This window comes from Dasypus novemcinctus, chromosome 17 (genome assembly GCF_030445035.2).
Source record: "Dasypus novemcinctus isolate mDasNov1 chromosome 17, mDasNov1.1.hap2, whole genome shotgun sequence".
Taxonomy (NCBI): domain Eukaryota; kingdom Metazoa; phylum Chordata; class Mammalia; order Cingulata; family Dasypodidae; genus Dasypus; species Dasypus novemcinctus.
This window is the reverse complement of record NC_080689.1, coordinates 30,688,687-30,713,050: the sequence shown is the minus strand read 5'-3', so window position 1 is coordinate 30,713,050 and position 24,364 is coordinate 30,688,687. Positions and strand designations below refer to the sequence as shown.

At 40.4% G+C, this 24,364-nt stretch overlaps 1 protein-coding gene across 10 annotated transcripts in view; it reads right to left on the bottom strand.

Moving 5' to 3' along the window:
* Positions 1–23,169, bottom strand: part of MTA3 (metastasis associated 1 family member 3) — a 217,856-nt gene extending 194,687 nt beyond the window's left edge. For 4 of the 10 annotated variants that reach the window (XM_058278468.2, XM_071208792.1, XM_058278472.2 and 1 more), the window contains exons 1-3: positions 23,070–23,153; positions 21,328–21,395; positions 14,141–14,234 (exon numbers count right to left, since the gene is read on the bottom strand). In XM_058278468.2, coding sequence (XP_058134451.1) covers positions 14,141–14,234; positions 21,328–21,395; positions 23,070–23,097 — 190 coding nt within the window. In that variant the 5' untranslated portion in view covers positions 23,098–23,153. Of the gene's footprint in view, positions 1–14,140; positions 14,235–21,327; positions 21,396–22,354; positions 22,431–23,069 lie in introns of those variants that run through there. The other 6 variants (XM_071208790.1, XM_071208791.1, XM_058278471.2 and 3 more) reach the window with 5 other exon arrangements.
* Positions 23,170–24,364: the final 1,195 nt, after the last annotated feature.

Sequence of the window (24,364 nt, the reverse complement as noted above, 5' to 3'; positions counted from 1 at the left end):
TCAGATACGAAAGATGAAAAAAAAAAAACTTTTTAAAAAATGGTCTAAATATGCTCAGAGAGCTAAAGGAAAACACAAACTACTAAAGGAAATCAGGAAAGAGACAGATGAGCACAAAGAAAAGATCAATAGAGAGATAGAAATTATGAAAAGGAAGTAATCAGAACTGAAGACCAGAATATAAATTTTAAAACCCTAAAGGGGCTCACCAGCACATGTGAGCTGGTAGAAGGAAAAATGCAATGAACTACAAGAAAATTGAAATCATCCAGTCTGAAGATCAGAATGAAGAAAAAAATGAAGAAAAGCGAACACAGCCTGAGGACACCAATTAGTGTATCAATGTATGCACTGTGGGACCCCAGAAGGAGAAAAGAAAAAGGAGCAGAAAAAAAATATTCAAAGAAATAATGGAAGAAAACTTTCCAGATTTAATGAAAGACATGAGTAAACACATCCAAGACACTCAACTCCAAACAGGATAAACCTACATAGATCCATACCACAACACATTATAATCAAACCATCAATTCCCAAAGATAAAGAATATGGAAGCCAAAAAAAAAAGCAACATATCCTATACAAGGGAGCCTCAAAAAGATTAAGTGCCAATTTCACATGGGAAACCACAGAGGCAAGAAGGTAGTGGCAAAACATATTTAAAGTGCTGAAAGCAAAGAATGTACCACACTGATGAAAGATGTTGCTAATGTGGGAGGTGTGGGGAGCAGAGTGTATGGGAATCCCCTATATATTCTCTGTAACATTTACATAATCAAAGTGTCTTTTAAAAAAAATTTTTTAAGTGGGAGAAAAAAAGGTAAAAAAAATAAAATGCTGAGAGCAAAAATTTGCCAACCAAAAATGCTATATCCAGTGTATGAGGCAGCCAAAGGGGAACTGAAGCAAAGTATCAGAAATCCGTTGGCTTTTATAAAAAGTATTTATTTGGGATTTATAAAAGCTTAGTTACAAGGTCCTAAAGAATCCCACTCAAGGCTGCTTTCTCACCAAAGTCTGTTGCCACATGCTGAAGCAAGATAGCAGGAGATCTCTGTCTAGTTCTTGGGCTTTCTCAGCTGCTAAGCTGCTCTGTTTTCTTCAGTGGCAAACTATCAGGCAAATGGCTCATCTCTCTTCCTGGGGCTGTTTGAGCCTTCTCCTTTCTGTCACATGGCAGCACCAAAATGACCAAGTTCTCTCCTCTTCTGTGTATCTTCTTGAGTGAGTATTTATATAAGCCCACCAAGGGGGTGGGGACTCAACCCTGGGTCATGCCCTATTGCCCTAATCTTAACAGGTAATTTTATCAGACGTCTCAGGTGAATCTAATACAATCAAAGGGGATCACACCCAGAGGAACAGACCAGTTTACAAACATAATCCTCCTCTTTTGGGGGAGTCACAAAAATAGTCTCAAACTGCCACATTTAGCAAAACTGTCTTTAAAATATGAAGGGGAGATTAAAACATTCCCCAACAAACAAAAGCTGAGGGAATTTGTCACCACTATACCAGTCCTACAAAAGATGCTAAAGAGAGTTCTGCAGGTTGAAAGGAAAGGACAATAGTTAATGGATCAAAGCTGCATGAAGAAATAAGGATTTTGGGAAGCACTGGATGTGGCTCCCACATGGGAGGTCCCGGGTTCAGCTCCTAGTAGCTCCTGAAAAAAAGGAAAAGAAAGAAAACAAACAAACAAGCAAAACAGGTGAAAAACAACTCAGGAAAGCTGATGTGGCTCAGTGGTTGAGCACCAGCTTCCCTCATACAAGGTCCTGGGTTCATTCCCTGCCCCCAGTACCTCAAAAAAGAAAAGAAAAGAAATAAGGATCTTCAGTGAGGGTCATAACATGGGTAAATATAAATGGCAGAACCATTTTATTTTTGGTTTATAACTCCACTTTTTACTTCCTACAGGATGTAAAAGGCAAATGCATAAAAAGTAATGAGAAAACAGTGTTTGTACTCAATGTATAAACATGCAGTTCATGACAAAAACTATAAAGATGGGGGTGCAGAGAAGTATGGGAACATAGTTTGTGTTTACCATTGGAGTTTAGTTGATATTTAAAGAAACAAGAGTGTTATAGATTTAGTATGTTAAACTTAAGCCCCAAAAAGTAATTGCAGGTTTGCATTGTTGAAATTTGCCATTTGATATTGGCATCTGTGATGGTTACTAATGTGTCAGTTCAGCCAGGTAATTGTTTGGTCAAGCAAGCACTGGGCTAACTCTAATTCAAGGGCATTTATGGACTTTAGTCACCACTGACTTTACTGCAGTAGCAAATCATAGATAGGTGATCACAATTACATCAATCAGGGAGATTGCCATCAGCAATGAGTGACACTTTATCCAATCAGTTGAACGCCTTAAAAGGGGAATTGATTCCAGCATTGAGTGAGAATTTCCCAGCTCATCTTTGGACAGCCAGCGCCAATCAGAACTCGTCAAGAACCTTCACTGGAAATTCACTGGAGCCCCTGGTTGCAGCCTGCCTGTGGAACCTGGACTTGTGCATCCCCACGATCACGTGAGAGACTCATAAAATCGCATACTATTGAGAGATATATCTTATTGATTCTGTTTCCCTAGAGAACCCAGACTAATAAAACTGCACACATTCTTAAATAAATGTGGTTATGTTATATATTAAAAAAAAAAATTTAAGCCCCATAGGGAGCAGGTGCAGCTCAATGGTTGAGTGCCTGCTTCCACTGTCTGAGGTCCCAGGTTCAAGGCCCAGTACCTCAAAAAAAAAAAAAAAAATTAAATTAAAAAAAAAATTACACCCCATAGTACCTACAAAGAATATCAGAAAATATTCAAGCTCACAGAGTTCAAGTTTTCTTGGGTGGGAGTTAGGGAGAATGGCGTTCAATGCATACTGGAGGCCCACTGGATGGAACGTGGGAAAGTGTGGGCTATGGTGTGGAACACGAGGCATGGGGTGCAGTGATGCCCGGAGATGGACTCACCAGACACAATGGATGTGACATGATAATGGGGGAGAGTGTTACTGCGGGGGGGGGGTGGTGGCATGGGGGTGGTGGGGGCGAATGGGGACCTCATATTTTTTTTTAATGTAACATCTTTTAAAAAAATGAATAAATTGAGTAGAATTTGGGAAAAAAATGCATATTGGATATAGGATTTCTATTTGTGGAGATGGGAAAGTTTTAGTAATGGAAGTTGGTGAAGGCACTACAACACTGTAAATATGAGTAATCTCATTGATATGCTGTGGCGTGCTTGAGATTGGAAAGCTTATATTGTATATATGTTCCCACAATTAAAATTTTTTTTTAAAAGAGCAACTAAAAACAATGAAATTAAATGCAATACATGATCCTGAAAGGGATCTAACAAAGGAGAAGACTCAAAAGGATGTTATTGGAACATATGAAAGTAACAGATATAAACTGCCAAGCTGATACCTATCAATGTTGAATTTCTTAAACTTGGGATTGCTCTTAAGGTGATTACATAAGTGAATATCCTTCATCTTAGGAAATGTACATGGCAGTATTAAGTGTTTAAGAAACATATGTCTAATCTACACTCCAGTGGCCAGAAAATTTATAGACAGTGTATTAGTCAGCCAAAGGGGTGCTGATACAAAGTGCCAGATATGTTAGCTTTTATAAAGTATATTTATCTGGGGTAAAAGCTTACAGTCCCAAGGCCATGGAAAGTCCAACTCAGGTATCATAAGAGGTACTTTCTCACCAAAGTCAGCTGCCATGTGTTGAAGCAAGATGTCAGGTGATCTCTGCCTGGTCTCTCAGGGCCTCCTATATCAGTCTCTGGCATAGGGCTCGTTTCTTTCTCAGCTACTCAGCTGCAAACTATCAGGAGAATGGCTAGTCTCTCCCCAGGGCCCCAGGATCAAACACAACAGAGCTCTCTCTCTCTTCTCATGTATCTTCTTGAGCAAGTATCCCTTTAGATAGGCCCACCAAGGGGGCAGGGATTCAACCCGAGTCCCACCTTACTGACGTGGTCAAATCAAAGCCCTAATCTCAGCAGGCACTTTAATCAAGGATGCCTCAACTGAATCCAATATAATCAAAGGTATTACATCCAGAAGAGATTAGTTAAAAAACATAATCTTTCTTTTTGGGGGATTCATAAATAATCTCAAACTGCCACAGATGGATATACAGATTTATTGATAGATTTATGGATGAATAGATAGAATGATATGGTAAATGTGGCAAATGTTAAAATTGGTAAATTCATGCATTTATATGGGGTTACAGGGGTAGACTGGATAGGTTCTCTATATGGGATTTGTAATATATTTGTAATTCTCCTGTAAGTTTAAAAGTATATAAAAATAAATAATTTAAAAATTTAAAAAACAAAAACCAGAAATAAATAGAAATACCCCATAAAATAGTCCACTACCTTAAATGCACACGGCAATCAAATAATGCACCATCCCTCTCTCAAAGGAAAGTCCATCCCCTGGCAGCAGATGGTGGTCTCCACAGCCCACTTCCCAAGAAAAGGAACAAGGCTACATGTACACCAGGAATGAGACAAAAAATGGAAACAACGAGCCTAGAACATCTTTTCATATTAGAAAGCAGAAAAATTAACAAAAACTACTGGGATGGTTTGAAAAGGACTCAAGAGTCAACCTAAATAAGCCCCACTAGCTGAAGATGGAGCAAGTTAGGTATCAATAAGGATAATAATTAGATAAATATTAAATATGTCCAAACCTCCATGAGTTCATAACAAAATTCAAAAAGAAATGAACCGATAACACCTTTGAAGGACTCCAGGGAACACATCTCATTATTTTTGATTTTAAAACTGGGAAGCAGATTTGACCCAAGGGATAGGGCATCCGCTTACCACATGGGAGGTCCAAGGTTCAAACCGAGGGCCTCCTGACCCGTGTAATGAGCTGGCCCATGCACAGTGCTGATGTGCACAAGGAGTGCCATGCCACACAGGGGTGTCCCCTGCAAAGGGGAGCCACACGCACAAGGAGTACACCCCGTAAGGAGAGTCGCCCAGCACAGAAGAAGTGCAGCCTACCCAGGAAGGGCGCTACATACATGGAGAGCTGACGCAGCAAGGTGACACAACAAAACGAGTCACAGATTCCGAGTGCCGCAGATAAGAATACAAGTGGACAGAGAAGAACACACAGCAAATGGACACAGACAGCAGACAACTGGGGGGGGGGGAGGAAGGGGAGAGAAATAAATAAAAAATAAATCTTTAAAAAAAAAAAAGAAAAAACTGGTAAATTAAGGGATCAGGGGGTGGTGGGGTGGGGAACGGGCAAGCATTTCATCTGCCTTTCCTATAAGATCTGAATTGCTAAATGTAACCAGATAATTTACAGAGAGAATTATTTCTTTGTAGAAATATTCTTGTGAATAAATGAAGAGAAAAAATTAAGAAGAGGGGAAGTGAATGTGGCTCCAGCAACTGAGCTCCCACCTACCATATGGGAGGTCCCAGGTTCCTGGTGCCTCCTGGAGAAGACAAGCAAGACAGTAAGCTGGCATGACAGGCAGGCACTGCAAGATGATGCAATAAGATGATATAACAAGATGACACAAAGAGGAAAGACAATGAGAGGCACAACAAAGCAGGGAGCTGAGATGGCTCAAGCAATTGAGCACCTCTCTCCACATGGGAGGTTCCAGGTTCAGTTCCCAGTGCCTCCTAAAGAGAAGAGCAGACACAGAGAGCAGACAGCAAGCGCAAACAATGAGGTGGGGGGATAACTAAACCTTTAAAAAATAAATTAAAAACATATTTTTGCAACTTTAATGAACTAAAGAATTAAGACAATGATCAAACAACCAATGACAGAAAACATCACAAAAAAGAGAGCCAATATTTTTTTCTGCTTCTAAAGGGCATAGGTAGGACAAGTAGCAAAATCTGAATTAAGTCAATAATTTAGATATTAATACTATAACACTGTTAATCTGATCATTTTGTTCATCATCCTGAGGATATATTTGTTTTTACAAGATGCACAATCAGAATATTTAGGGGGTAGGAGAAACAGGCCTGCAACTTACTCTAAAGTGGTTCTAATAATAATAATAGTAACAGCCTAAAAATAACAATAGAACAAATTATAGTATTAATAAAATGTGAACATTTGGGGTATCTAGATGATGGGTATACACATTTTTTGTACTATTTTCAATAACTTTTCTGTAAAACAAAAGCTAACTCAAAATAAAATATTAAGAGAAGGGTAGGAAACATTATGGACCTCTTGACAGAAGAGCACAATACTACCAATAAAGGAATCTTGCATATACCCCCAAAATAAAAACCTGAATCTGACCAAGCTCTAGAAACAGATCTATCAATTACAGAGAATCATGACAAAAAAATTTTTAAATCCACAGGAACACGAACAACAAAATCCATAGTGAGGGGGTCGGACTTGGCCCAGTGGTTAGGGCGTCCATCTACCACATGGGAGGTCCGTGGTTCAGGCCCCAGGCCTCCTTGACCCATGTGGGGCTGGCCCACGGTGCAGTGCTGATGTGCGCAAGGAGTGCCGTGCCACGCAGGGGTGTCCCCCAAGTAGGGGAGCCCCACGCTCAAGGAGTGCACTACATAGGGAGAGCCGCCTAGCGCGAGGGAGAGTGCAGCCTGCCCAGGAGTGGCGCCGCGCACGCGGAGAGCTGACACAGCAAGATGGCGAGACAGGGAGAAGCACAGATTCCCATGCCGCTGACAACAACAGAAGGGACAAGAAGGACACAGCAAATGGACACAGAAAATGGACAACTGGGGGGGGGGGGGGGAAGGCGAGAGAAAGAAAGAAAGAAAGAAAGAAATCTTAAAAAAAAAAAATCCATAGTGAAAGAAACTCTACAGAGCAAATGACCTGGAGTCTTTAACAAAATTTTGCAAAGATATACAGAATACATTCATATAGATTTAGAGCAGGGGTTCTTAACCAGGTGTCTGTGGAAAGATTGTATGGGGTCCATGAGCTTGAATTGAAAAAGATCAACTTATTATCTTTATTTTCTCTGATCTCTAACTGAAATCTAGCATTTCCTTCACTTTTGAATGTATGCAATAAATAAATTACAATAGTATTCATTTCACCTGACTGGCAAAGAGGTCCGTGGAACAAAAAAAAGTTTAAAAACCCTATTTAGAGATTTAAGAATGTGAACAAAAAAACTTGTACATGACTGTTCAGAGAAACATTATTCTTAATACCCAGCAAGCAGAAACAATGCAAGTATCTATCAACTGACAAATGAATAAATACAAAGTGACACATACATACAGTAGAATATTATTCAGCCATAAAAAGGAATAAAATATCTGTTGATACATACAACATGGATGAATCTTGCAAATATTATGCTAAGCAAAAGTCAGGCAGAAAAGGATACATATTGTATGATTTGATTTATAGGAAATGTCTAGAAAAGGCAAATCCATAGACACAGAAAGTAGATTAGTGCTTGCCAGAGGGTGAGGGGAGAGGTAATGGGCAGTGACTACTAAGGGGTAGGGGTTTCTTTTGTGAATAATGAAAATAACTTGGAATTAAATAATACAGATTGTTGCACAACTTTGTGACTATACTATAAACCACAGAAATGTATACTTTACAGGGGTGAATTATATGGTATCTGATGTGAGTTAGCCATCTACAGTGGTAAAAACAGCATAGTAATGGCATAAAAATAGATACATACACCAATGGAACGGAACTGATGATTCAAAAACAGACCCTTAATAAAATGATAAAATACAAAGAAAAAAAAAAAACAGACCCTCACATCTATGGTCATGTGATTTTTTTTTTTAAAGATTTATTTATTTATTTAATTTCCCCCCCTCCCCTGGTTGTCTGTTCTTGGTGTCTATTTGCTGCGTCTTGTTTCTTTGTCCGCTTCTGTTGTCGTCAGCGGCACGGGAAGTGTGGGCGGCGCCATTCCTGGGCAGGCCTGCTCTTTCTTTTCACCCTGGGCGGCTTTTCCTCACGGGCGCACTCCTTGTGCGTGGGGCTCCCCCATGCGGGGGACACCCTTGCGTGGCATGGCACTCCTTGCGCGCATCAGCACTGCGCATGGCTAGCTCCACACGGGTCAAGGAGGCCCGGGGTTTGAACTGCGGACCTCCCATATGGTAGACGGACGCCCTAACCACTGGGCCAAAGTCCGTTTCCCGATGGTCATGTGATTTTTGATAAGACTGTCAAACCCACCCAGTTGGGCCAGAAAGTCTATTCAACAAATGGTGCTAGGAGAACTGGATAGCCATATCCAAAATACAAAGGATCCCTATCTCATACTTTACACAAAAATTAATTCAAAATGGATCAAGGACCTAAATAAAAAAGATACAACCATATAACTTCTGGAAGAAAATGTAGGTATACATCTTCAAGACCTGGTGGTAGTTGATGGTTTCTTAAACCTTACACCCAAAGCATGAGCAATGAAAGAAAAAAGTAGACAAATGTGGCCTCCACAATCTTAAGCTTTTGGGCTTCAAAGGACTTTGTCAAGAAGGTGAAAAGGCAGCCTACTCGATGGGAGAAAATATTTGAAAATCATATATCTGGTAAGGGTTTGATTTCCACGCTATATAAAGAGATCATACAACTTAACGATAAAAGGGCAAGCAAACCCATGGGCAAAGGACTTAAATAGACATTTTTCCAAAGAGAAAATACAAATGACCAAAAAGAACAAGAAAAATGTTCAATTTTACAAGCTATTAGGGAAATGCAAATCAAAACTATTATGAGGTATCATCTCACATCTCATAGAATGACCATTATTTTAAAAAACAGAAAATAACAAGTGCTGGAGAGGACATGAAGAAATAGAAACACTCCTTCACTGTTGGTGGGAATGTAATGGTGCAGCCACTTGTGGAAGACAGTTTGGCAATTCCTTAGGAAGCTAAATATAGAGTCACCATATGATCCAGCAATCCCTCTACATATATTTCTGAATATAGCCAGAAAAACTGAAAACAGGGATACAGACATTTGCAAAACAATGTTCATAGGGGCATTATTCACAATTGTCCAAAGATGCAAACAACCCAAGAGTCCATCAACCAAAAAACAGATAAACAAAATGTTCTATATACGTATGATAGAAAACTATGTGGTAAGAAAAAATACATATGACAACATGGATGAACCTTGAAGATATTATGCTGAAAGAAATAAGCTGGACACAAAAGGACAAATATTGTATAGTTTCACTAATATGAACTAAATATGAAGAATAAACACATCGAGTTAAAATCTGGAGTATAAGTTACCAGGGGGTAGGATAAGGGCTGAAAAGGGGTACTGATACTTAATGTATGTAGAAGTTTTAATTAGCCTTACTGTAAAAGTGTGAAAATGGATAGAGTTGATGGTAACACATTACAGTGAGTATAACTAACACAGCTGATTTATAAACGTATTGTAGCTGAAAGGGGTAGTTAGGGATATAAATGTCAACTGAAAGAAAGCTAGAGAGTAATCTAGGGACTGCGTAACATAGTAAACCTGGTAGTAGATGAGGATTGTGGTTAACAGTACAAACACAAGAATATTCTTCTGAGAACTAGAGCAAATTATGTCACCATTACAAAATAAAAATGTAGTGATGCAAGAGAAAAATACAATTAATGTAATTTATGAACTGAAGTTGACATCAATATTGTAATATTCATGCATCAATGTCAAAGAAGGTACTATATCAATGCTAATGATCAATAATAGGGAGTATGAGATTTTTTCTTTTGGACTGAGGAAAATGATCAAAAATTTACTGAGGCAATTGATTGCATAATTCTGTGATGAAAGTGAGACTTACTGAATGTACACTTTGAAGAATTAATGGCTGAAAACTTCCCAACTTTAATGAAAAGACATGAAATAGATATCCAAGAAGCTCAATTTACTAAAACAGGATAAACACAAATAGACACACACCAAAACGCATTATAATCATATTGTCAAATGCTAAAAACAGAGAATCTAAAAACAATGAGGGAGAACCAACGTATCCTACACATACAAGGGAGTTTCCGTAAGATTAAACAATGATTTCTCAATTTTAAAAGACTGAAATCATACAAAGTAACTTCTCTGAACACAGTGGAATGAAGCTAGAAATCAGTAAGAGAGAGAACGGAAAAATTCACAATCTGTGAAAATTAAATAATGCACTCTTACCAATGAGAAAAAAGAAATAATAAGGGAAAGTAGGAAATATCTTGAGACAAATAAAAATTAAAACACAACATACCAAAACCTACAGAATACTGAAAATGCAGCTCAGAGGTAAATTTGTAACTGTAAACCTCACCACCTGGACAAACTAGAGGAAAAAAGATCAACTAAAACAAAAGTGAGTAGAAAGAATGAAATAATAAAGACAAGAACAGAGACAAATGAAACAGAGAATAGAAAAACAGTATAGAGAATCAAAACTAATAGTTATTCTGAAAAGATCAATAAAATTAACAAACCTTTAGCTAGACTTACAAAGTAAAAAGAGAAAGGATGCAAATAACAAAAATCAGAAATGAAAAAAACAACTTTCATTGGGGAACAGATATAGTTCGGTGGTTGAGTGCCTGTTTCCCATATACAAGGTGAATTTTACAAAACTTTCAAAGAATTAAGACCAATCCTTTTCAAACTGTTCCAAAAAATTGAAGAGGAAGGACAACATCTTAACTCATTCCATGAGGCCCAATTACTCTAATATCAAGGCCAGATAAAGATATCACAAGAGAAGAATATTAGAGACCAACACCCTGTATGAATATAGTTGCAAAAATCTTCAACAAAATTCTAGTAAACTGAACCCAACAGTATCTTAAAAGGATTGCAACAACAAAAAAAACAAAAAACAAAATAGAAAAAAAAGGATTACATTGATTTCACCAAAGAAAATACACAAATGACCAAAAGCACATAAAAACACACTCAACATCATTTGCCATTAGGGAAATGCAAATCAAAACCACATAGTGATACCATTTCACATCCATCACAATGGCCATTAAAGAAACAGAAAGGGAAAAGAATATGGCATAGGCAGTTGGGCACAAACCTACCACATGGGAGGTCCCAGGTTCCATTCCCAGTGCTTCCTAAAGCAGATGAGCAAGATAGCAATCTGATGCGATGGACTGGCGTGGCAAGCTGATGCAAAAAGATGGTGCAACGAGATGACACAATGAGGAGACAAAACAAGGAAACACAATGAGAGACATAACAAGCAGGGAATGGAAGTGGCTCAAGCAATTGGGCGCCTCCCTCCCACATGGGAGGTGCCAGGTTCAGTTCCTGGTGCTTCCTGAAAAGAGGACAAGCAGACAGAGAGCACACAATGAAGAGACACAGAGAGCAGACAGCAAGTGCAAAACAAGTATGGGGGGAATAAATAAATAAAATGAATCTTAAAAAAAAAAAAAAAAATAACAAATGCCAGCAAGGATGTAGAAAAATAGAAAGCCTATTGTACATTGTTGGTGGGAATGTAAAATGGTGCAGTTACTGTGGAAAATGATTTGGTCATTCCTCAGGAAGAAGATAAACACAGAGCTACCATATGACCCAGCAATCCCACTTCTGGAAAGCAGAGACTCCAACAGATACTTGTACACCAATGTTCACAGCAGCATTATTCACAATAGCCAAAACATGGAAGCAACCCAAATGTCCATCAACAGATGAATGGACAAACTGTAGTATATACATACAATTTAGCTATAAAAAGGAATGACATTCTGATACATGCGACAACATGAATGAACCTTGAAGACATGTTGAATGAAATAAGCCAAATACAAAAGAACAGATATTGTATGATTCCACTTACATGAAATATCTAGGATTTGGAAATACATAGACACAAAGTATATCAGAGCTTTCCAGGGCCAGGAAGAAGGGGGAATGGAGAGTTATGGAGAAGTTTCAGTAATGGATAGTGTAAGGATGGCATAGCACTGTGAAAGTGATTAATCCCACTGAACTGTACACTTGGGAATAGCTGACAAGGGATATTATGCTGTATATATGTTTCCACAATAAAAACAAAGGGCAATATTGGGACAATTGAAAAAACTGAAATATAGACTGTATACTTAATATATTAAATTTCTTGAACTTAATACAACAGTTTAATGAGGTTACATAAATGAATATCATTGTTCTTAAGAAAGGTACATGGAAGTATAAGGGTTCAAGGAGAATGATTTATGTAACATACTCTTAAATGTTTAGAAAACAGAGATGGTTAGCATGATAAAAAAAACCAATGTGGCAAAATGTTAAAAGATAAATCTGTAAATCTGGTACCTGGGTAGTAGGTATATTAGAGTTCTCTGTATCTGATTTTATAATATTTTTGCAACCATTCTGTAAGTTTGAAGTTATCTCAAAATAAAGTTTTTTAAAACATGGGTTAAGGACTTAAATCTACCTTTCTTGAAAATATACAAATGGCCAATAAGTAAATGAAAAGGTGCTTAATATCATTAGCCATTAGAGAAAGGCAAATTGAAACTGCAATGAGATACCACTGCACACTCACGATAATGGCTATATTGGGAAAAAACGGAAAACAGCAAGTGTTGGCAGTCTACAGAGTAATTAGAATCCTTGTACACTCTTGTGGGGGAGGGGATGTAAAATAGGGCAGCACAAGGAAAGACAATTTGGCCGCTCCTAAAAAAAGTTAAAAGCAGAGCTACCCTATTACCCAGCAATTTCACTCCTAGATGTATATACCTAAAAGAATTGAAAGCAGGGACTCAAGATACTTGGACTGCAATGGAGAGAGAGAGAACCACCATTCACCATAGCCAAAACATAGAAACAACCCATCAACCACCAACATATGAATGAATAAACAAAATGTGGTATATAGACATACAATGAAATATTACTCAGCTGGAAAAAAAAAAAGAAGTTCTGATACATACAATACAGATGAACCATGAAGACATTATGCTTAGTGAAATGAGCCAGACACAAAAGGACAAATATTTTATTATTGCCCCTATATGAAATATGTAGTTAAAGCAAATTCATAGAGGCAGAAAATGAATTAGAGGTTACCAGAGGCTAGGGAAAGCTGAGAAAAGGGAGTTATGACTTAGGTACAGAATTTCTGTTTGGAGTGATGAAAATTTTTGGTAATAATGGTGGTGATGGTAGCTGAATATTGTGAATGTAATTAATACCACTGAATAGTGCACTTAAAAATAGTTAAATCAGAAACTGTCATGTTACCACAATATGTATTTTTTAATCTAAGAGTAAAATGAAATAAAGTACTTATATTCCATGACTGCTTTGTTCCTTACTATTTGTTTTTGTTTTTATTCTTTTAATTTTTTTTTTTTAAAGATACACGGATCACACAAAATGTTTCTTATAATTTAAATCACTTCCTTTTTTTAGGAGTGTTTGTTGTTTTGAAAAATCCATGGGGCTAAAATTAAGTGAAAGCTGTTGACTGGTGGGAGAAAAAAACACTCTAGAGATTAAACTATAAAGAAGCACCAAAGGTAGCTATCTACAAGAATTCTCCATATCTACATATCAATTTTCACTTCCTTTCCTGGCAAACTTTTATTTTCACATATACATAATACAACAAACATATAACAATCAATCAGAATTAAGAGATCTAAATATTATCCAGTTGTTTTCGAGGTAGAAAACCATGTTCTCTAAAATATCTCAAGTATAAATTTCCTCATAGGTGTACCCTCAACAAACTACCACTGAAAATGGGGGATGGCAAAACATTGTCCCTATTTCTCATTAAAGACTGCTTGCAAAGATTTCTATTTCAACTGTCCCTATTTCTCACTAAAGACTGCTTGCAAAGATTTCTATTTCACCATTTTGACTAACTAGTAAACATATGACGCCAGCTTAAAAAAAGTAAAAATTTTATAAAAAATATTTTAAAAAGCTAAAACCAAGTACCAAAAAAAAATTATTACCATCTAAACTATGAGGAAGACAAATGAGAACGCAAAATCCCTATAGGTAACTATAAATATTTTTCCTCACATCATAGAATATATTTTCAAAGACATAAACATTTTTTTAACCCAAGAAAAAGACAATTAACTTACTAGCATGCTTGTCCGCAAGCATTATAAGCGTGTTGGAAATATCTCGTCTTCTATAAAAGCACACTACTTTTGCTTCCACATTGCCACTTGCAGTCTAAGAAATAAGAAAAATAAATGTCATCTGTACTGAATATTAGAGTCAAATACTTTACAAAACAAAACCAGATGCAGCTCAATTATAATATCTCTCTTTTACACTGTACCAACCACAACTGTAGGATAACTAGAGAACTAAAAAACTCAAATAAGGCTGAACAACACTTGTTCAGGTTCCAAGTAAACCAGAACATCAAACATAAAATAACAAATTGGCATCAAGTAAACTAAAGTGATAAGACCACTTTAATGATTAAATCCAATCATAGTTAACTCTGATGAGCCTTAAGAAAATTTAAAAACAACATAATTTATTTAAGATATTTAATCTAATCTCCTCCAAATCCATTCCCAGAAGCACAGGCTAAGAGTACAACTATCCAGCCCCCTCATTGTTTTTTTTTAAAGATTTATTTTTTGTTTATTTCTCTCCCCTTCCCCCTGCCACCTCCCATTGTCTGTTCTCTCTGCCCATTTGCTGTATGTTCTTCTGTATCTGCTTGCGTTCTTGTCAGCAGCACCAGGAATCTGTGTCTCTTTTTGTTGTGTCATCTTGCTGTGTCATCTCTCCATGTGTGCGGCACTTTCCTAGGCAGGCTGCACTTTTTTCGTGCGGGGCGGCTCTCCATGCAGGGCACACTCCTTACACATGGGGGTCCTCTACGCAGGGAGCACCCCTGCGTGGCACGGCACTCCTTGTGCACATCAGCACTGCGCATGGGCCAGCTCACCACACGGGTCAGGAGGCCCTGGGTTTGAATCCTGGACTTCCCATATGGTAGGTGGATGCTCTATCAGTTGAGCCAAATCTGCTTTCCCCCGTCCACTCTTAAACATCCCCATCTTCCTCTGATAAAACTCTATAGGTGCAGAGCAACCATTACACAGAATGAACAACACGACTTGGAAGAGCACTTTCCAGCCCAAAGGAGTTTATGAAGCCAGAATGGCCAATATTCTAAGTATTTACAGTATTTAGTTTAGCTTCACATGTGAAAGTATTAAAAATCTTGAGTTACAAAAACTGAGGCTCGTTTCTTTTTGATGACAATCTAGAGTATAATCAATATTCAGGTAGGTTGTAATTTACTGCAGCTGGGGTCCATACTCCTTTACTCTCCTATATTCTGTAAATTCTGAGTTCCCAGAAAGTCAATCATCCAGTACAAAGCTCCTCCTAAAACCACACAGATTATAAAATGCTAGTTTCGGGGGGAAGGGGCTGTGGCTCAATTAGTTGGGCTACCAAATGGGAGGCTCTGGGTTTGCATCCCAGGGCCTCCTTGTGAAGGCAAAGCTGGCCCATGCACCGCGGAGAGCTGGCGCAGCAAGATGATGCAACATAAGAGAGACAAGCAGATACAGGGGGAAAAAAACGCGCAGCAAATGGACACAGAGAAGAGATAGCAAAAGAAAAGGAGCAAGCCGTAAGGGGGGTATAAATAAATAAATAAATCTTTTAAAATTAAAAAAAATGCTATTGTGGGGAAGCAGATTTGGCTCAATGGATAGAACATCCGCCTACCACATGGGAGGCCCAGGGTTCAAACCTAGTGCCTCCTGACCTGTGTGGTGAGCTGGCCCATACACAGTGCTGTTGCACGCAAGGAGTGGCACGCCACACAGTGGTGTCCCCCGTGTAGGGGAGCTCCACGCGCAAGGAGTGTGCCCCGTAAGGAGAGTCGCCCAGCGCGAAAGAAATTCCAGTCTGCCCGGGAGTGGCGCCGCACACACGGAGAGCTGACTTAGCAAGATGATGCAACAAAAGAGACACGGATTCACGGTGCTGCTGAGAATGCAAGCGGACACAGAAGAACACACAGTGAATGGACACGAGCAGACAATGGGGGGTGGGGGGTGGAAGGGGAAGAGAAATTTTTTTAAAAATGCCATTGTGATTTCCATTTTCTAACAAATTTGAGAACATATTTTAGAATTTCTCTGAGCTTAAAGATGCATCAAATAGAAATGAGTACATATATTATTTATATCTGCTACAGTAAACTTGTTTAGTCAATTTTACAATGAAGTACAGCGGCAGTATTTCAGAGAAATAGTCCTGTAAAAATACTTCCCCTTAAAACTGAAATCATATTAAATCCTAGCCAAAGTATTTCTATCTTTCATAATATTGTGATCAAATACATGCTCCAGAATTAATGATCAAGCAATGTGCTAAATGAATAGGTCAATATTTCCATGCAAATAATAGCTAACAATAGCTTGAACTATAAGCTCTTTATTATTTTTGTCTATTTGAGAAAAATTCATGTTAAAAATCCAAAGCACAAGTTTTAACGCATATTTTTTTCTGCCTCACAATGAGGTCCTCTAACAGGGATGGCTCTACAAAGTTAGTTCTTTTTTAAAACCTGCTTATGGTAGGGCTTATTCAAAATAAATATTCTCTTCTGGACCATGCGCACACTTGGCTATTGGGTAGTTTACAACTATAGTAATCCTCTTCATTCCCTCTACAAAGTACATGCATACACACACACAATACCTTGAACATTACTCAGCTACTCAAATAATTATCCATGGTTCAGTGCCAATATACAATTATTATTGGAGTGTAACAAAATAAGTAAAAAGATTGAGAGCAATTGTTTTATAGCAACTAACAAAATTAGTAATAAAAAATTATAAGCCCTTTTAAAATATTATTTTTCTACTTTTTGCATGTGTATTTTACAAAAATAGCAGTCTGAGACATATTGAAAATATTAGAAGTCCTTCACCATATATCCTTCATCTGCTCCAAAGACCAAGGTTACACAGCTGGTACATATAAAAGAAAAAAAAAATCCAGGTTTTCTTTCAACTCTCATATGTCTTTTTTTTTTTTTTTAAAGATTTATTCATTTATTTATCTTCCCCCGCACCCCACCCCACCCCGTTGTCTGCGCTCTGTGTCCATTTACTGCACGTTTTTCTGTGTCTGCTTGTCCTCTCTTTAGGCGGCACCGGAACCGATCCTGGGACCACGACACCCCCTCCCCTCCCCCGACCCTCCCTCCCCCCACCCCCACCCCCACCCCACCCCACCCCCGCCAGAGTGGGAGACAGGTGCTCAATCTCTTACACCACCTCAGCTCCCTGGTCTGCTGCGCCCTCACTGTCTCTCCTCTGTGTCTTTTCTTGCTGCGTCATCTTGCTGCGCTAGCTCTCCACCTGGGCAGTCACCGCAAGGGCCAGCTTGCCTTCACTAGGAGGCCCCAGGAATCAAACCCCAGACCTCCCACATGGTAGACGGAGGCCCAACGGCCTGAGCCACATCCATTTCCCTGCCAAATGTCTTTTGATACCTTACTAAACGGCAAGCACTGAGGCCTCAAGGTGCCTGCCCACGTGGAGCTTCCCCATAGCAAAGATGCCTTGTTTACGTGTCATCTCCTCTCCAACCCTCCTAAGCCCAGCTGTAATTTTTGTCTCTTACCTGATTAAAAACCTTCACTAATTCCCCATTAAATGATAAAGATAAAACTAGCATTCTTGACTTTTCGCAGTATTTCCAGCCTTATTTTCCTTTACTACTCTCCTTCCCCTACAAACTCCTTTTCTCATGCACTGAAGAAGGAAACACAAACTGCTGCGATAAGGGCAGAAAACGGTTCATGGAGAAGGAAAGGGGGTGGAAAATCCTAAGTAGGCCAGGAGGAAAGGAAAGAAGTTCAATAGGTGAAGCCTGGGGGACAAAGAAGTCTAGAAAAAGGAAGGAATGGACAAAGATGAGATGAGATGAGAAAAGCTTGGGCATGTGTAAAGAAGAACCCAGAATGTACATCAGTTTGTTTCCTGTGTTTTTTCTCCATTTAGTTGCAGCTTCTTAAATCTCTAATGTGTCAAACATTTACTAAAATATCCTCTAGCAATAAGGGCTTTTCTTCTACTCTAAAGTCATTTCAGCCAACCTCATGCTCAACTGTTTCTATCCCAGACTTAGAAAATACTTTATTTTAAATAAATAAATAACTTTCCATTTCAGAAAGTCTATGTTGTGCTCAGATGAAAGAACAAATAGAAAGAGGGGAATTCCTTTCCTAATTTCTGACCCTACTAGTCTCAACACATCCCAATGTTTCTGTCCCCAAAATACAATTAAAACAGTAAACACAAAAGCAAGTTGGAAGGGTAATCATAAAATAAATGGAATGCTAAGATATAGCTAAATTGCATAAAACATATCTCTCCCCCTCAAAAAAAAAATCTAGTAGGTATAACCAATCAATAACAAATAACATGCCAATTTATCTACAAGTTATTTTATATTTTAACCTTTTATTCTTCTTCCAACAGATCAGCATCACCATAACTTAGTACAAACGATGGGAGAGGAAAGGAAGTGTGAGATAAACAATACTGAACTGTGTTCATCCACAGTTTATTTCATTTTGCATCTAAAAATTCCCAGAACATTGAGGGGGGAAACTTAAAAGAAAAAAAAAATTACTAATTTAGGGGAAAAAAATCACCTGTAGTGCTGCTTCCAACTGAGCATGTAACATTATAAATAGGATTTTTTTTTAAGCAAGGGACCAGCTTGTAAATTTGAATTTTCTATAAAAATGGTAATTGACAACTTATCCCATGAATTTTATTTAAAAAAGCATTCTATTTAGAGGAGAGTTAGTAAAACGAGTCAATGTTCCTTCTTCCCCTGGCTTATTAATTAGAAAATATCAAATATTCCTTTTTTTTTTTTTTTACAGGGTATCAGTAATTAAACCCAGGACCTCATATATGGGAGGCAGGCACTCAACCACTGAGCTACATCCACTCTGCCCAAGTATTCTTGACCCCAATAACGTTAACTTCGCCAGCTTCGTCTCCCATCTTCCCAGGGCCTGAACCTAGAGCACTCTTACAAGTGGCTCTCCTCCCAAGGCCACCTTTTTCTCATGCTTTAGGCCTACTTCCATGTCCTTGAAGTTCTTTCCTACTCTATATCAACTAAGAGACGTGTGTTAGTCTGTGACTAATCTCCTGTACATTTCATGTTTTTCACGCCTGCCGTGTCTCCCTCATTAACGTGGACCCTATGTGGCCAGAGAACATGTCCATCTCGCTCACCTGTTGCATCTCTAAGCCCAGCGTAAACCTGGTACATAAAAAGTGCTCGATAAGCGTCTATTTAATGAATTATTTAAAATGAGATGTCTTGTTCATATCCCTTCATAAATAAAGGCCCTCTATAAATATTTAGTGTTTAACAAGTCAATCTCAGTTCTTGTTTACCAACACTTCATCCACCTAAACTGCAATTTTCTGAAATTACAGAGAATCCCACTTCTCACAGTTCCGTTATCCCGGGTCCCGAAGGCCCATCAATATTAATGTCTCTGCTGAAAGGCGGCCGAGGGGAGGTGAAGATAGGGGGATGGAGCGGCATTTGTGAAGTGAATGGCAAGATAATGAAAAAGTAGGTTCAAGCTAGATGTGCAACCCAGTCATTTAACCACGTGTGCCTCTGGACAACAATCCATGATTTATCTATCTTAAAGGCTTAGGTTATTATAAGGCTCAAAAGAAGTAACAAATGAGAATCCCCAGATAATATGCTTTCATAGCACCATGCCCTGATGTTTGTAAACCTAGCACAGCTGCAAATTTACTCTTATTTGTGGGATTATGTGGCTGATGTCTGTCTTCTCTGTCAGACCCGTTTTGTTCACCTTTGCATCCCCAGTGTCTAAAAATGCCTGGCATGTAGCAGGTCCACACATATTAACATCAGACATTTGAGAAATTCATTAATTCAACAAAAATGTACTGTATGCCTAACTGTATGCCAGCCACTATTCTAAGGCACCTAGAATACCTCAGTGAACAAAACAGAAGGATCATTATACACAGAAAGCTTACAGTCTAGTGCCAGAAGACAGACAGTGAAAGCAAACGCAATAAATTACCATATTTGAAGATGATATAGATGATATTGAAACAAAGAGCAAGATACAGGGGTCTGGTAAGAACTAAGGGTCCTAAAGCAGGTACATGTGAGAAACAGCCAAGAGCCCCCTGTGTCTAGGACAGAAGAAGCAGAGAGGAGCAACAGTAGAGTAAGTGAGGGCCAGGGCACAGCCAGGAAGTTTAGGGTCTTATGGGTCAACATTTCTTTTGAATCCGAATTAAGTTTCTAAATAAACTAATCTAGTAGGCAGTTTACAGGTGTCATATGCCTTACGTCAATAGTGAGAAAAAAGAAGTAAATCAAAATTACACCCTGACAGTTCCCACCCGCAAACTGGGGCCATTCTGCTCAAGGTGGTGTGAATTTTTAAAATGCAATGTCCCTGGGGATATTCCCAGAAGCAAACCAACAATTTCAAGGCTCTTTAAACCAAGAATGACCCAGGCCTGGCCTGGTTTCCTGGGACCAACCCTCAGTTGTTATTTTTGAGGGAAGATATTAGCTAGACAGCCCCAAAGATTGTAACACTATGATTCTCATAAGCCACGCAACCCTTAAAATGGACTGGAGGAAACCAAAGCATCACTAGAAATCTATGGTCCATGTAGTTTATGACTGCTTTTGAGTGTCTCCATTATAAAAGCCAATTTACTACAGTCACAGTGCTTCTGAAGTCCTGGACACCTACAATCAGAGACAATCTCAATGTAAAAGTTTAATTTTACTAGGGCCTAAGGTAAAAAGCCACTTTACATTATACCAAAAACCTAGAATTTTACAAATTCCCTTCACTGCAATACTGGTTCCTCCATCTAAGCTGGAAGAAGAAAAAAGTAATTCCCAGAAAAAAGGGAAAAATACAACTTGTTCCTATAAGTATAAAAGGGAACTACCTGAGTTACAGGATGACCTGCTCTTTGAAAAGCTGTGAGCAATTTAAAGAAAGGTGAAGATTTTAAATATATATCCAATAACAATATTTAATATCAGAGAAAAATGGATAATTATAAAGAAGTAAAATAATACTCATAATCCTGCATAGCTCTCTAATCTGAAAACTCTACTTTCAAAAAGCATGGGACTGAACATAAAATCAGGTCTTTTGCCCTTTAACCAATTACCTTCAATGGAAAACAAATATTTTTCAATATTAGTATAAACAACACTCAGTATATACCTTATTGAGTTCTTCTATCCTTCTGATTAGGTATGGGTTGCTGGAGGAATTCTCAAAGTAGACATAATCTGTAATTAAAGGAAGTAAAGAGTTTAATCTTTCAAATGGAAAGTTCACATTTGTCAATCTATGACTTCCTTTAGCAGGCAATTCACATTCAAAATTAGGCACCTAATTCTTTCACTGGTACAAGTAAACTTAGTAAAGAAACCCTAATATATCGTCTCACGTGCCTAATGACCACAGGCCCTTATTCTCCTGGAATTTTCATTTCAATTACTGTTTTTATCAAATTTTCCTAGACTTTGTACTGCATACATCATTTCTTTAATAACAACGAAAGAGACACCTCTCACGCTCATCACTGAGTAGTCAGGGCTCCCTAAACATGAGTCTTCCATCCTATAACTGCTTCCACATCTTTTCCCTCCAATTCAATTTGCCCTGCAGTATGTGTCTCACATAAAACTGTTGACCTAAGACAAATTCAGAGTCGTGAAAGGTTTAGCAGCCCCATGTACATTTCAATCACCAACTTTTAAAACCATCAATCAGGTGAGAAGAGCAGGTAAGAGGAAGTACATTGACAAACTTTTCCCACGGCTCCACCTGGTAAAAGGGGAAAGAAAGGGAAGGAGGGGGTCTGTTTCAGAGAAGCAGAGAGCTCTGGATGTGACATCAGAATCTCCTCTATCCTGCTACCATATTTAATCCAGAAGCTCTTAGGGTTTTATTAAAAAAAAACAAATCACTGCAGGCTTTCAACAAAAAGGGTAAAAATTTTCAAGTGTGGCTTTTCCTCACATTTAAATAAGCTCACTGGAAAGTTCCCACTGTGTGCTTATTTATGAGGTTGGGCTGCATTGTTGCTGTCTGTCTTAGTGGCTTTATCCCATTTCTCTTCTGCAAAGTGGCCTCATTTAGCCAGGCCATTCCCACCACCCTCCATCAGGAGGCTCAACTAATGCAGAGAAGGAAGAGCAAGTCTCACACACAAACACGCCACTTATCTGAATTATTATTTTACCAGGAAAGAGGGAGGAGGGCGTCGTGAGTAGGGAGAAAGTTTGTTTGACCTTATTTCTCTCTTCTGCAGAAGGCTGGGAAGGAGGCAGACAGCAGAGCAAACGTCCAGGCAGAACTCAACTCCCCACCTCGGGCTGCAGTTCCCTGGCCCTACTAAGCGGGCCCACTCTTGGGGGGGGACTAGCCAAATGAAAGGGGGAGTGAAGTAGGAAAGGTGCAAGGCCCTGCCCCTGCAGACAGGCCTGTCCAGTTCTGCCTCTGGCGGGGTCCCCATAGCCCCCCACTCCCACTGAAGGGGAGAAGGTGTGGAGGGCATGTCCTCCATCCTCCAACCCCCACTGCCTCGAAGCCACACGAAGAAGAGGCCACCCTGTTCAGGGGCTCCATGGCCCCTATCCCCAGGAGGGTTTCCTGGGGGTGGGGGTGGAGGGGATGTTTCAGATCATTCATAGCCCCAAGGAGAGGCCTGGCCCTAAAAATCTAGGAGGGTGGGGTGTTGGGGGCCCCCTACCCCTTGTGGGTCACGGGAGGGGGGGGGGGAAGAGGAGGTGGGTGGGGGTGGGGAGCCCCGGCCCCCTCTGCGGCCCCGGCGCCCCCGCCCCCTGCGCCCTCAGCCCCGGCGCCCGAGGCTCCCGGCGATTAGGGTGAACTCGCCCCAACCCCCTCACTCCCGGAGCCCGTTCCCAGACTGGCCGGGTCGGGCCGAGCCTTCCTACCTCCGACCCGGTACATGTTGGCCGCCATGTCCGCCCGCCCGCCCGCGGAGCCCGAGCCGAGCCCCGCCCGCCGCCGCCGCCGCCGCCGCCGCCTCAGCCTCGGTCGCCGCCGCTGCCTCGCCGCGGGGGGGAGGGGAGGGAGGGAACGAGGGGAGGGGGAAATGAAGGGGAGGGGACGGCGAGGGGTGGGGGCAGGTGCCCGCCCCCAGCGCCGGGCTAGCAACGCCGAGTGGGCCGGGCCGGGGGGGGGGGGGAAGCCTGCGGAGGCCGGGGCGCTGCGGGGCCGGCAGGCAAGAGAGCGGAGGGGTGCTTGGAAGAAGTGGGGGTCCTAGGGCCAGAGTCCTGGCCGAAGCGGAGGCTCGGACCCGTAAATGCGGAATCCGGACTGTTAGAGAGTTGGGGTGGGGGTCGGGGCTCCGTCTCTCCGGAGCGCCTGCCGCCCTTTCCAGGGTACCCACCACCTGCCCACCCCAAGACAGGTTCCCCTTCCCTGCTTCTGGCCCAGGTGAGCCCTAGCATCTGTGTCCCGATGCGAGTGTGACCTCCGGCATGAGCTTCTGTCTCAGGGCAAACACTTGGATGCAAATAAGTGCACGCAGGAGGGCGCCTTCCAAGTGGTGAAGGTAAGGCCAGGTCTAGGAGCCCGGCCGGCCCTGGTGCCAGGAAGATCCCAGGTGCTTCCAACTTAGACCAAGCCCGAGGGCAAGAAACGCTAACTTACAAGTCCACCCTAACTGCATTGACAGGTCTATTCAGCCAGAACCAGGCTGAAGAGAACCCATTCCTCCTCACCTGGAGGCCTTGCCTCAAGAGAGGGCCCCATAAACGGAGTTCCCCTGCTGCGAGAAGCCTGATAAGGCTTCCCCTGTCCACAGGGGAGCAGCCCGACAGTTCAGCCTCACTTCTGCCCACCGACTGAGAAGTAGGTATCCGGCAGCTTGCTGCTGATGGACAGTAACTGGTGACACGCCTAAAACTTCCAAATGGTTGTATCTTCCCATGCCGATTCTCTAGACAACCCCTGTTCTCACGGTTTTCATATCCACAGAAACAAAAAACCAGATAGGGTTGAATCTTGGCTGGCTATCCACCAAAGGAGCCCAAACAACCTTCTTTAGATAAGCCAATCCATTCCAAACGAGTCCCAGACATTGTTGTATAATAAACTCGAAGATGAGTCCATACTGTTGTGGGTTGTTTGGAGTTTCTGGCAAGATGTACAGCTCTGTGTTGCTGACTTTGGGTCTGAGGTCTGTGCTGAGGTGGGACGTGTTCCTCGGGGAAAAAAAGAAGTT